The 13635-nt window shown below is 40.7% G+C and overlaps 1 protein-coding gene and 1 long non-coding RNA gene across 8 annotated transcripts in view; one reads left to right on the top strand and one right to left on the bottom strand.

The window, feature by feature from the left end:
• The window catches only part of LOC129210321 (uncharacterized), a 33955-nt gene extending 23024 nt beyond the window's left edge, over window positions 1–10931 (top strand). Inside the window, exon 5 of one of the 2 annotated variants that reach the window (XR_008578380.1) lies at window positions 10796–10931. This is a non-coding gene — a long non-coding RNA (uncharacterized LOC129210321). Of the gene's footprint in view, window positions 1–5822; window positions 6000–10795 lie in introns of those variants that run through there. The other variant, XR_008578379.1, reaches the window with a different exon arrangement.
• The window catches only part of UGGT1 (UDP-glucose glycoprotein glucosyltransferase 1), a 45793-nt gene extending 33196 nt beyond the window's left edge, over window positions 1–12597 (bottom strand). For 2 of the 6 annotated variants that reach the window (XM_054836152.1, XM_054836157.1), the window contains exons 1-11: window positions 12477–12597; window positions 10023–10100; window positions 9456–9591; window positions 7703–7785; window positions 7018–7148; window positions 6027–6139; window positions 4673–4847; window positions 3289–3385; window positions 1506–1584; window positions 1197–1297; window positions 189–288 (exon numbers count right to left, since the gene is read on the bottom strand). In XM_054836152.1, the coding sequence (XP_054692127.1) occupies window positions 189–288; window positions 1197–1297; window positions 1506–1584; window positions 3289–3385; window positions 4673–4847; window positions 6027–6139; window positions 7018–7148; window positions 7703–7785; window positions 9456–9580 (1004 nt within the window). In that variant the 5' untranslated portion in view covers window positions 9581–9591; window positions 10023–10100; window positions 12477–12597. Of the gene's footprint in view, window positions 1–188; window positions 289–1196; window positions 1298–1505; window positions 1585–3288; window positions 3386–4672; window positions 4848–6026; window positions 6140–7017; window positions 7149–7702; window positions 7786–9455; window positions 9592–10022; window positions 10159–11975; window positions 12449–12476 lie in introns of those variants that run through there. The other 4 variants (XM_054836151.1, XM_054836156.1, XM_054836153.1 and 1 more) reach the window with 3 other exon arrangements.
• Window positions 12598–13635: the final 1038 nt, after the last annotated feature.

The following is a 13635-nucleotide window of genomic DNA, read 5'->3' as shown; positions in this document are numbered from 1 at the left end:
TCCAAGAGAAACACTGTAAGATCCTCTTTGTAACCATAGGCTGAAGACTTGTCTGCATAAACATTCCCTAGTGTTTGCTTCCAGCTAAATGGAAGCTCGGACATTAACCCAACCGATGCTGCCTGTCTCAGGCTCTGCTCAGAAAAAAGATAGTAAGAAAACTTCCTAGAACTCATAATCAAAGTTACCTGGCCTTTGTAGGAAAGTTCTGACTGAGATCTTTCATGACCATCAAAGCATCCACAGGAGGAGCAGTCAAAATGCGAGCAGCAGTTTGAAAACTTAAATCTAAAAATGAAAAAATAGAAGTCAAGAACTCTAAACTGAAAACAAGCCAATGCAGAGTAATCTTAACGTTAGTTTTCAACTCTTTTGCTTATTTGTTACCTATGAAAATTCATTTTCTATCTGCACTGTTAGATAAGGGGCTTTTTTAATCTTCTTCCTTGTTTTCAACTTCTATTTGTTGCCTTGAAGTAAGTAACCGTTTCAAAATGAACCAGTGTATCCTGTCTGCAGGTTGCTTCAATGAGTCCAGACCATCACACACACCCCCTCCTTTCTTTTTTTTTTTTTTTCCTTTTTTTCTCTCTTTGAGGTGGGAGGATCAGCCCTTCAGAAGAGGTCTGGGTACTTGTTTCATAAGCTAGAAATATAAACAGCCATCTCTTGGATATAGGTAGATTCTCTGTGGCTACAACGCATGTTCAGCATTTTGAATTACTCATTTTTTCAGAGGCTGAAAAGCCTTTCCACAGGCCTCTACAGATGATTTCCAGGGAAACAGGTCTGAGTTGCACGCAAATACTTTTGAAATACAGTTTTCCTTTGGTCTTGAGAAATCTCAGCTTTCCACACCAAGAACGTGACCATGGAAATGAACTTTACATTTCGTTTGCTTTTCTACATTTAGCAGATCATGCAAGTAGTTGGTTTAAGAGCAAATGGCTTACTGTACTTCACAATACAGAAAGCAAACCTCATTTCAGAAGCCCTGTGAAAAAATCTTTCTAAAAGCTATTTCAATAGGACTCTACAAAGGCGCTTTAGAAGATCCAGTATCTTCCAGTGCAGGAATTTACAGTCAAACTCTCAACTCCACGCAGCCACCAGCAACCTCATTTGTGTAGAGCACAAGAAGATATGTTTACATCAAATTTTTGCCGTACAATACTGAAAGTCTTCATACAGATTACCTTGTAACTGCCATACTTTCAAAGGTGCCATTTCATTGGTACTTTCCACGAGGTGTTTTCTAAGTTCTTTCAGCTCTTCTGTCAAGTCAGGATACAACTGCCTAAAAGGGTGCGAGGGGAAAACAACTTCTGTGGTTTCCTCTAAGCAAGTCTGCTGCTAATTCAAAGAAACTACCATATGAAAAAGTATGCTGCTAACAGATATGCATAACTCAGACATTTAAAAAATAGTAACAAAGCAAAAGATCAGCATCTCTGTGTAAAGTTTTTTGATACAACAAAGACCAACAACTTACAACTGAGTTTTACCTTAGTTTTCCAAACAGAAATCCTTGCACTTCATCAATAGGGTCATTCTCATCTATTACTGTAGCATTCACATCTGTGCCTATAAACGCAGAGAGAAGAACGCTGTTACCGAGCTATTCAGAAACAGTTCCCACACTCATTTTGATTAGTTTAACAAAACTACACTGCAGTAACTGAAAAGAAGAAAGAAAGGGCAAGTTTCAGGTTTACTTTTAAACCTGTATCCGAGAGACATCATCTGTACAAATGAACACAGTCACAGCTGAAATAAAAACAATTGAGAAAGAAAAGCTTAAGATGAGTGGAAATCTCAGAGACCTAGGCATTGCAGAGGAATTCACTAGGGCCTAGGAGCTTTCAGGACATGCCAGCTTTGTGGAGTAAGTGCTAAACTTAAATTGTGAACACAACCCTGATTTTAGCCCCAAAATACATCATAAAAATTAGTATCCGAGTAAAGTCCAAATTCTAGGCTTAAACTTCAAAGAGAAGTCTGTGCAAAAGACTCACACAATCTCCTAACTAGCTGGACACAAGCTGGCTCCAATCTAGATGTTTTATGCTTAAGTCTAACTAAAGGTCCTGACCTTTCAGATGAGTGTTTGCTTTTGGACAAGCCAAAACAGCACAGGCATGAAAAAAAGCCTGCACAGCCAGAACATTCATAGAATCAAACAGGAGCTGGATGAGAACCACACACCTCTAACACGCAGGTTACTTTCTATGAGCTATTTGCAGCTCATAGCAATGCCAGTACAGTTTGTCCATTTTGTAAAACATTTTAGATTAGTTCATCAATATTGGTATAAAACTTCACAAGTTTACAAATAACAAATCTTCCCCAGAGTTACTTTTCCCCCCCCACACACCTGAAGAGACAAAGGCCTCCAATGTCCTATTCTACAAACAATATCAGGGCTTTTGCATGACTTTTTGATGACAAATCAATGGAAATTCTCACACAGTAATAAAAGTCTTAAGTTGGATCACCTCCTCTAGTATGTTAGTTTCTCTTACAATTAAATACTTTTACAAATAAAGACCAAAGGTTTTATGTGTCTATATTCTAGATGGTAGCAAAATATTCTGAGTCAGACTTTAGATCTGTATCTAAAAACTGATAAAACTACAAAATCCTGAAGAACCCAATTGAAAATCTGAGTTCTATTCTCCACAACTGTTATCTCAGACTAAAAAAAAAAAAAACAAAACCTAGGGTTTTTTCCTTTCCTTAAGTCCAAGATAAATGCAGGAAATTCTGGGGTTTTATGTTGTGCATGCATGTAAATAAAAAGTATACACACAATTACCCTAACAAAAATAGTTTTGGCAGGTACATGAGTTTGCAAAATACAGATCAGTGCTTTAAAGAAAGCAGTAAAAGCAAAAAAAAAAAAGCAGAATTCTAAGTTCTGTTTTCCCAAAGAACAAGAACAGAAAATACATTGTGCTCTGAGGATGGATAAGCCAAGGCAAATTAAGGTAGAGGAATTGCTTTACATCTGCAGAATCTGGTTATCTGGGAAAAAATCACTTGCATTAGTAGTGCCGTTACTAAGATCTAGTCCACAGTCATGACTCCATTGTGCCCAGCATTGCACAAATACACAAGACAAAGATACGTTCCATAAAGAACATAATCCCAAAAGAGAGGAAGAGAAGTGATTTCAGAGCTGCAGAAAGAAAAATATCTGCAATTCAGACACTGATTCATATCAAAAGAAATATAAAACCATCTTTGCAAAATCAAAATGTTCACATTAAATTAGTTAAAATAATTCACCTTTCACCTGTGTATCATCCTTGGCCTTATATTCTGTACTTTTAATAGCCAGTTCCACACCATAGCCAGAGAGGTAGACTTTTTCTTTACTGGGATTCTGTAAGGAAAAGCAAACAGTGCAATACTGCCACTTTTTGTTTTGATGGCCATTTCCCAAAGCTAAGAAATCTCAAGCTAGTACAACGTTTCAGACACAACTGGTAATGCATAAGTGAGAAACAAATACGAGTGATTCTGCAGTAATGTACTATAATAGTTGTATTTCCAATTGTATTTCAATAAAACTTTTTGAAGTTCAAAGAGCAAAGATATCTCTATGAAGCAAAAACCCACCAAGCGAAAAGGGACACAAAACAGCATTTTCAGGATTCAGCGTGTAAGCCAAGTAGAGCAGAACAGACTCCTGTCATCAAATCAGATAGAGGAAGGAAAGGAACTTCAAGTGTGAAGTTCAAAAATGAAACATTCACTGAAGAGTTACAACAGACAATTACAAAAAATGCATAAATCAGTGACTCAAGAGAAATGCGTAATTAGTTCTGACTTTAATGGGAAACAAACATGATCCCTTGTTAAAAGTATTTTGAAGGATACAGGAGTCACACAACTGTATCAACATCTATTGTGTAAGACACTTAATTTTGAATATAAGTACTCCTCCCAACATTGATAAATTACTTTTAAAAAGGAAAGTGGTGTATGCAGTGTATGACTTTATTTTATTAAAAGTGCAAATGTCGCTAGAAGTGAACCAGCTGATGCTTGGGGGTTTTTTTTTTGCATTCAAGTCTGGCTCCTAGAGGCTACACTGCAGGTTTTAGCAACATTAAACAATATTCAGGAAAAAAGTCAACTTGGATTTCTCAGAGCTTTTGAAATGTAGAGTTAAACACTAATCCAGTGGTTATGGGCAATTTAGGGAAACCAGGATAAATTGCACTGGGACTGGTATGTCGTTCTGTAATAAATTGCTACAGAAACAATGCCTTTCATTTGAAAATGACTGTGAGGTTAATCCCTGCTTTTCATATCAAGTACCTAAGTAGCCTGACTGGGAAAGATCCAACTATTTCCTATAATGTCACGTAGGTACAGCAACATTTTTTTTTAGATTAAACTGGTTTTTTTCTGGAGTTTAACTTGGCATTTGTAAAATCAAATGATCCTCTTACTTAAACGTTCATGAGATTTTAAATATTGTGTCTTCCTCAGCTACATGCAATAAAAATAAACTTTGAGTATTCCAAATAAATATCAAGCAGCAATACATTACACAAATATCAATTTAAAGGGAACAAGCTTAGGCCATTTTTCTTTTTTAAAAGCCAAGCCAGTTACTCTTCCCTTGTCAAATACCTCTGTTACAATGCACAAATATACTTACAGCAATATAGTGTCTGAGCACGTAAGTGATTTCTCCTGCCTCAGCCTTTAAAACAAGCCTCTTGTGGTATCTGTAGAACTCCTCTGAGCCAATCTCAGCGTAAAGTATAACAACAGGACTTTCGGGGTTTGCCACTGGGTACTTATGGTCCCCTTTGAACAAAAATGGCTTTGGCCTGAAAGTAAACATTGAAGATTATCACAGTGTGATTCATAGCATTTCCTCGCTCAATGCAAGATGCAGAATTTCTTTTTCTCATGTTTAATCACTGTTCCTGTCTTCACTGAATACATGTCAAGCTATTCCCACATATTATCAAGGTTGGCAGCATTTCATGCATGTTGATAAAGCTTTGTTAAAAATGGACATATGAAAATGACACAAGTAGCTAGGTGCTACTTTGAATCTAATAAGATCCTTATTTTAAAAATTAACCACTTCCCTTAAGTTTTCAATTAACTTTTTTTTCTCCCCCGATGGTGATTCATAAATTCTGTATGGAAAAAAAAACAAAAAAAAAACAACTAACAGAGCAAACGTTCCAGGAATTCAAACTCAAGGGAACCCTGCCCTTGGTTTAGTATACAAACAAGAAAGTGAATGAGAATACTGTTTTCAACTTTTGGTTTTAAATTTTGTCTAAAATACAATGAAATATTTAAAATATTCCCAGCGAGTCAGATCATCAGCATGTGAGCTATAGATGCCATATGGCTGCACATTGACAAAAAAAACCCTTTATGACTACAAAAACCAAAACTACCAAGATTACTATGAAGACAAACTGAAATTTAAGGGTAGGTTGTTTTTTTTCTGAAGAGGTATTATATTTTATAGTTTCTTTTTGTCACTAAAAGTTACAATCAAGTTCTGTTCTTGTAAAGAAATCCAAATGTGAAATACATTGTGTGGTAATAGTTTTCTTTGTTAACACTGAGAAAATTATATAGGGAAAAAATTCTATGCATGATTCAAGCCATTCATGAAACGATCTCTGTTATATTACCTATCATTTTAATATGCAGCCCAGCTCTTTCTACTCTCCCTACATACTAAAGGCTTTACATATTCCTGAGAATTCCTTACTGTCCTTCAACAAATTGTTTCCAACTTTTCCGATGCACTTTCAAAGCATTCCTCCTCCTAGCAGAATACCAAAGAGCAAGGGATAAGAAAACAATCATTCCAATCTGGATTAATAAGAGACTGCCACTTCTGTGCAAGCAATGGACAGTGCATAAATCAACACTGAAGAATGTAGAAACTACTGGTTTGTGACAATCTCTTTACAGCAGTAAGTCTAACTAGCTTAAGTTTTAAGAGCTAATCCAATGATAGGAAATTAATCAAATACCTTTCTGAAGCTGTCTGTAAAAGGTTTCCAAGAGAGTCAAATTCACATGTCTTCTCCCCATGCACAGCAAAAAACAAGGTACAGCCCTTTGGTGGAGGTTCATCTGCTGCTATCTGTATTAAAATATTTGTAATAAAGTAGGCTGAGTGTTTGCCCTTTGAACAAGTGAAAATGATAACAGTGAAGACCAATTGCTACAGAGCTACAATTTCGTAAATTCTAAACTAGTACTTCTTCCCTCTTTATTACATAATTTAAATGCAAGGTAAGAATTGCAAAATTGAGATTTAAGTCTTAACATTTTATAGCTGTTCTTCCAGTCTATTACTAATAACTGTAATATTAGTTCCAGGTACAAAAAGTGAGGCTTGCAATTGTAGGGTTTTTTGATGAGGTTTTTTTGCATTACACATCAGAAACCTCAACATTTGTTAAACATTAAATGATAAAATGATTCCAGATGAAAAAGGAAGATGTCTTCCAGTATTACTTAAATAAAGCACATTATAATGCGAGAAAATTTGCAATGAACTATATGATACCCCAAGTTTGAAAAAGAACAGAGAGTACAACGAACTTCCATTTATGGGTTCTAATCTAATCTCTAATTATATATATTCATATATATCATATATTCATGAATTACTATCTTCAGGTAAGTACAACTGAATAATGGGAATGGCAGCAACATCACAAGTACCAACAGAGCCGTAGGGATTTTTGTCATAAAAATCTTTACACATTTATGTGCAGTGGGTATCAAAGATATGCAGACATGTTGAAATCCCAATTCTTTAGTCTAGTCTAGACAGACGGACTCAAATTTGGCACTCGGTGAAATGAGTATATACATATGTTCTTCAGCTCAGATGTCTGGAGCACTTCTTCAGTTCAGGATTTTTTATACTCTCAAATGTCTCCTTACACAGCTTGCTCCTTCCTAGGCCTTAGGTAATGCTCTGCAAATCATTTCAGGATTTCCTGTACTAACCTGTTGAAAAGCTTGAACTGTTGCAGAATAAGAGCGTAAGGACAAGGAAAATTTCAACAAATTCTGCTGCAAAGGTGACAGACTCTGGCAGGCTACTTTCAGCATTTCATGGTAAGACGAATAATAGCTACCTGCAAAGTCAAAGTACAAGCAGTTATCTTTCTGTACCATATTCTCACTGAAGAAGGGCTTTTCATCCTAACTGTGATTTATACTAACAGAAGCCCATGACATTAGTTGTAAATATGCAGATGACCCTTCCTCCTCAATTTTCATTACAGCTAGTTCTACAGATGGACACAGTGAACTTCAACAGAGATCCATCAAAGTACACTTACATACGTTCCTGAGGATGCAGACATAGGCTTGGGGAGGAGGGAAGCAGTTAAAAGCTCCCATTTAATTTCAGTTGAGAGATAGAAACACTGAGAGAAAGCATTTATAATATTTTATACTTCATGTTGAAACAGAAACTGGCAAGTAAAACATGTTTCAGACTCGTCCACTACAGCTTTTGTCAAACGGATAGCCAAAATCCTTGAGCACTTCACAGTAAAAACATTACTAAAATCAGTCCTCATTTGACTTGTACAATACTAACACAACAGAAGACAAAACATTTTAGTTTATTTTCCAGCCATGTCAACTGCGAGTCATCATCAAGAAAAAGATTATGAAAACTTACCATCATGTTCAGATGTCTTAATATTTTGACTGGCTTCCACAAAATTCCAGAATTTTTCTTGACCTTCTTCTGATAAAAATTCACTAAGAAGAGAAGAGTTAGGTAGGTCTGTGAATTTTCTCTCAAGTTACAATTCTAATACTTTGTAAAGCTTTACAGAAAGTTAGCTGACCTGCAGCCGTGTACACGCTGGGAGCTCTGCGTTTCTTTGCTAGCTATCTTTTATGAGAAACATACATTTTTGTTTGCTTTGCTGTAACAAACTGTAGTTTGTTGGAATTACTAGCTTTGGTGGGTTTTTTTGTTTGGTTTTAAATGAGCAAAAGGAGAAGTAAGAGCTTCAAATCATGATGTTGTAATTCATCATATATTCAGCATATGACTAGGTAGGTATACAATGTTAGATAGTAAAATAATTCTATAAACATTGCTAACAACAAATACTTTATCATCTGTAAACTTGTAACATGCTTCACATGCTAAAGGAAACTACAACATGAGATTCAGAACCCACTAGCTACCGCAATAGTTTGTGTGTTCATTTCAACTGGTTCTGACCTAAGGGATAAGTACTTCTTGAACAATTGGGTAACGAATTGCAGCGCTGAGCTCAGTAAATTGAACAGCAGGAATGATTTTACGCTGCAGTGCTGTATCATTCTGCAGTTCACCTCAGATGAACAATCCTACTTACCCAAAGTCTTCGAATATAATGGTTAGGTTAAATGTCAAGCCTCTGGCACGTTATTTTAATTATTTGCTTACTATTTCACAGTCTGCTAGGGTGAGCTTTTCCCCAGCAAATGTCTCGCATTGTCAGGGTATTTAAATCCTGGCATTAACACCCGAGCTTTGCATTTTACTGCTTAAGGATTTTTCAGTCTTCAAACTTCAGCTTCTATAGAGAAGGTTACAGAAAAGTAACTTCACCTAGGACACGCCAGTCCCATCACCCAAAGCCGTGCCCATTTGAATGAAACCCATCAATGCTCAACTATTTCCATGTGAACCAGTCTGCGGTAACACAGGCAGAATTCCACATACGACAACACCCTTAAGCAATACAAAATTAAACACACGTACACTTACACAAAAATCCCATTTTGCATAGACATCTCCAAATTAGAATACCACATAACGAAATGATGGGGACTTCTAAAGTGCTATGTAGACTAGCAGTGACAAGACAGCATTTGGCTTTCTTTTTTTCTTTTTAAATAGCATCTTCTTAAAAAAAAAAAAGTCTTTAATACCATAGAAGAAATCTCCCCAGGCTGACTTGCACAACTCTTAACAAAGCAGTTGACTTTAGGTAATCAATGCACAACTCACATGAACAAGTTCAACTCAAGCTTAACTGAGCTAACATACGCGAGCAACAGATATGCATCAAAACATAATTCAAGTCAAAAATCTTGTACTATGGGATCTTACAAGACCACACTAAACCTCTCTATCTAGTGCTTTCAGTAAAACAATTGAGGCAAACAATACTTACATGGAATTATTCATTGTTACTAATGTTTGTTCTAATGCATAATGAAAGAATTTACCATGCAAAAACCTACTATTTCCTTTAAAACAGTCATCCCATCTCCCCAGGCACAGCCATGTTCAACTGTTACTACTACCAATGAATTAGTAACAACCAAAATCCAAAGCACCACAAAACAAATCAAAAAGACAACACATTACTTTATCCTGTAAGCATATTCTGATTTGTCAATGAAAAAAAAAATCACAATGCAGTTACCTTGTTTCAAGTAATAAAGGAGTTGAAGACCACTTTGCAGTTAGAGATGTTGTCACAGCCTTAGAATCTCCTTTTACAAGTGAAGAGCTGAACCAGATTCCAAGTACTGCAATAAGTATTCCCATTTTATAGAAGTCTGAAAAAGATGAAGAACAAGAAATTAGTTTTGCATCATCTCTTTTTATAAGCACAGAATCTCACATATCCAAATATATTAAGGCATGGTTTAAGATTCAGTGGCCCATTTAATGCAATATATCAGTGAGAGAACCATAGTCTCACCTGGGCTTACAAAATCAAAAATACTATGAAAACATGAAAAGAGACAAGGATTTTAAGATCTGACTCCTGAGCTGCAATTAAACCTAAATCAATTTCAGTTTCCTCTATGTTTATGCTTTCAAATAAACTCGCTTCTGTTCTGGGACACCCACACCATATACTACGTGCTTTAAGAAGAGGTATTAGAACATATTTCAAATTAGGTGGAAAACCTACCCACCATTCATTTTATGGAAGTAAAGTCACATTTTGTATTTGCACAGATACATCAGCCAGTGTACTAACCAATGTCAGAAGAGGCAGGCAAGGTTAAGGTTCCCTAGTCAGCCCTTTAGGTTCTGCTGTGTACAGCGGACTTCTTCTCTGGGGAATGAAGAAACAAGCATTTCCTGGATGCACTAAGTACCACCAACTTTAGAAGCTGAAAAATGAATAAATAATGAAGACAGACTCAAATGATACAACTTACTGTGAGAAATGAGCCGGGGGGGGAAAAAAAAAAAAAAATTTCTTTATTGTCCTTCATGTGTACTTTCATGCCTATATATTCTCTGACCTATTCACCATAACGCTGCTGAGTGGAATTTCCTTGTCCTCAACTCTTAAGCTTATGGAAGAGTTGAATTCTCTTGTTAAGTTTCCATTATAGTCTCCAAAGTTCAAGCTTTTTTCTCCCCAACTAGAGTATATTTACTACACACCCAATATATACCCAGGCACTCTCTCACTTCTTAGTCCTTATTTTTCTGGATAACTCATTTTCCATTCGCCCCCTAATTGGAAAAACAGCTCACTCAAATTCCAGGTCTATCCCACCTGACAACCTGTCGGGATCTAACTCGTGTCTCTCTTTCATTATGATCTTAATGTAAAAAATAGTCTTTGCAGACGTGTTATATATCTGTAGCTATAGCTCTACCCGTGTGTATATATATATACACACACAGACAAAAAAACCTCATCCTAGTCCTTTTAAAAATTTACACTTCTCCAGCTAAAAGTGCACGAGCAATCAATCACCCATTGTTCTTTCTGTATCTCAACGTTCTTTCTTTCAGCATAAAACCAGAAATGCCCTGCTATAAGATATGAAGAGCAACTCGCTCAGCTGCACACATTTGTTTTATGCTGCACCTGGGAAGCAGACAGATGGCATCGCACAACACAAAACAGTTACAACTACCACTCACTGTGTGCAGAGGAGGAAGCTTGGTCAATACCTGTGGAGTGAAACCTTGGCTTCTGCCAAGCGCAATAAAAACCCAAGGTTTGCAGTTTCTCCCAGAATCAGGTCCTTCTTATTCACTGCAAATTATACGCAGTAGCTTGGAACATGTAAATGAATATAGTGTACTGCATACTTACCATTAAAACTCCCATGTTACTCTGTCATACCTGCCTTCCCATTCTGTGAAAGACCGTAATAAAAGCCTTTTTCTATAGGAAATGGCGGGGGGGGAAAGGGGAAAAAGACACCTGTCAGCTGACACCAGTGTAGCCAACTGAAAACCCGCAGATTAGAAATGTCTACACTCCCTGAATAACAGCAGCCATAAAACAAAGGACAGACCAGTATCTTGAAGAAAAATGAAACTACACCATGGAGAACAGAAGAGATAAGAGGCACGGGAATGAACATAAATGACATGAGGAGATCCAGCTGTATTCTGTGTGAGGTAACACAGCAAAAACCAATCTGAATTACGACACTGTAAAGTGGATTTTTCAAGCCTCGTTTGTTTTGTAAATGTTCTTCCTCCTTATTTTTTCCTCCAGTGACTCAGTTTAAAATACAGTTGACTTCTGGAAACTTGCACATCCTGCCTTCGAGAAAGGAATAAATCATCCCATAGCCACAGGTCCTGACAGACTGCGAGAGCACCGACCTCTGCCACGCACCGTGAGGTCTGCCTGGTAGCAAGCAAGTAAAATGCTCCTGGGGAAGGGCAGAAGGAAAAAAGACGTACTGCTTGGACAAAGATGCCAACTCCTAGTGTCAAGGCCGCACCACTACAGTGAGAGACCTGTCTGAACCAAGTATTGTGAACGGCAAAGATGACCGGTAACGCCCAGATAGTTTCTGTAAGCACGTCTTTTAAGTGCTGCACTATAAATGCTGAAACTAAACCACAACGTTTAACTGATTAGTCCTAAATCACACGCTTGAGGAGCTCTGACTGGAAATTATTTGTTCTAGCTACTAGTCAACATCCAGCGTGCTTTCATAAAAAACCTTACCCGTCGCACGACGCTTCTGACGCAAAGCACGCTAACGGAACGGCAGTAACGCTGACAGTACTGATGACTCAAAAATAACTAAATTGGGATGTCCGTTCGTTAACGGCGAAGGGTGTTCAACCCCCGAAGCTCTCCGGTCGCTCTCCGCTCGCACGGCCGCTGGCTGGCTAGCACCGGCGGAGCGCAGAGGCCGCCCGCCGCTCGAGGGGCCCCGCCGCCACCACACCGCCGGGCTGCGATGCGCCGCGGCCGTGCCGACCCCGCAGCGACGCGCCTCTTCGCAGGCCCTGAGGGGCGCCGGCTGCCCGCCCCCACCCAACGCGCCTGGCCGAGCCCTGCGGCCGCTCCCGCCCTCGCGCGCGGCGGAGGCGCCCTGAGGGAAGCGGCCTCGCGCTCCCGCCGGCGGCTGCACGCGCCCCTCACGAGCCGGGACCCTCCTGCCAGGCGCGCGCGACCCCTCCCCTGCCCTGCCCCGCGCGCGGGTCGCCGTGGTAACCGCACCTGCCAGCGGCCGCCACGCTCCCTTCCGGCTCGTGCCGCTCCCGCCGCTTCCGGGCACAGCGCTTCCGCTGCCGGGCGAGAGGCGCCGCGCCGCCATAGAGTTATAGCGGGGCCGCGCCAGAGCGTCACCTGGCCGCCATCTTGGGGGGGGTTGTGGTGGCTCCGCCGTCTCCTCCCGCCGCTCGGCGCGGGGCTCGGCCGGCGGGGCGGGCGTCTCGCGGTCCCTCAGCGTCCCGTTCCCGGCACCGCCCGTGGCCGCTGGCGCCGTGCGGGGCGAGAGTGGCGTCACCGGCGTCCTGCGCGTCGGCGGAGCGGCAGCCCCGGTAAGGCGGCAGGCGGGGCGCGGGCACGTTTGGGGCGAGCTGCCTGTCACCGCCCCGGCCCGGCGGTGTCACCCCCTGCGCCGTGCGGGCGGCGGGAAGCGGTGCGGGCTCGAGTGCCGCCTGGCTGGAATGCCGTGTGGCGGGGGCTCCTCTTTACCGCACGGCGTGTCACGGCTGGCCCCGGCGGGGACCTGCGAACGTGAGACCGGCCGCGCTGGGTCGGGGCAGGCCCCTTTGGCCCACGGTGACATCCCGTAGGATGCGTAAGGGCAGGGCCAGCTGAGCGCTTGTGCAGGCTCAGGGTGAGGAGCAGGTAACTCCAGAGGCAAAGGTGGAACCCACGTTGTTTCTTCCGTTAACCTGTCCTAGTTGGCAACCCATCCTGTTGAACAGAGTCGCACTGTGCAAAGAATAGCTTCTTTCACTTGGTCGGGTTTTTACAGTGTAAATACAAGGGGAAACGAAGCCGCATACGGCAGACACAAACCAGTCGTTCTTATTCACCTTCTCTACGCCATTTATGATTTTACAGCTCTCCCTCTGAACTGTCCCTTTTCCGGCCCGAAGATGCCAACTCCATGTACCCATCCTTCACGTGCTCCGTGCCCCGTCAGCCTCACCGCATCTTCTGAACGTTTTGTAGCGTTACTGTGGTGGTTTTGAGTCACGGGGATGGGGGAGCAGAACCGCACATCTCATTCAAGAGGTGTTGAGCCAGAATAAAGCTGGGAGTCCGGCCAGGCAAAGTAACTCTGACAAGGGTAAGGGCACCATCCCAAGAGTCGAGCCACAGGTCTCAAGTCCTGATCGACGGCCCCTCCGAAGCGAACCTGAAC

This window comes from Grus americana, chromosome 9, assembly GCF_028858705.1.
Source record: "Grus americana isolate bGruAme1 chromosome 9, bGruAme1.mat, whole genome shotgun sequence".
Classification (NCBI taxonomy): domain Eukaryota; kingdom Metazoa; phylum Chordata; class Aves; order Gruiformes; family Gruidae; genus Grus; species Grus americana.
The sequence above is the reverse complement of the archived record's forward strand: the minus strand, read 5'-3'. Positions and strand labels throughout refer to the sequence as shown.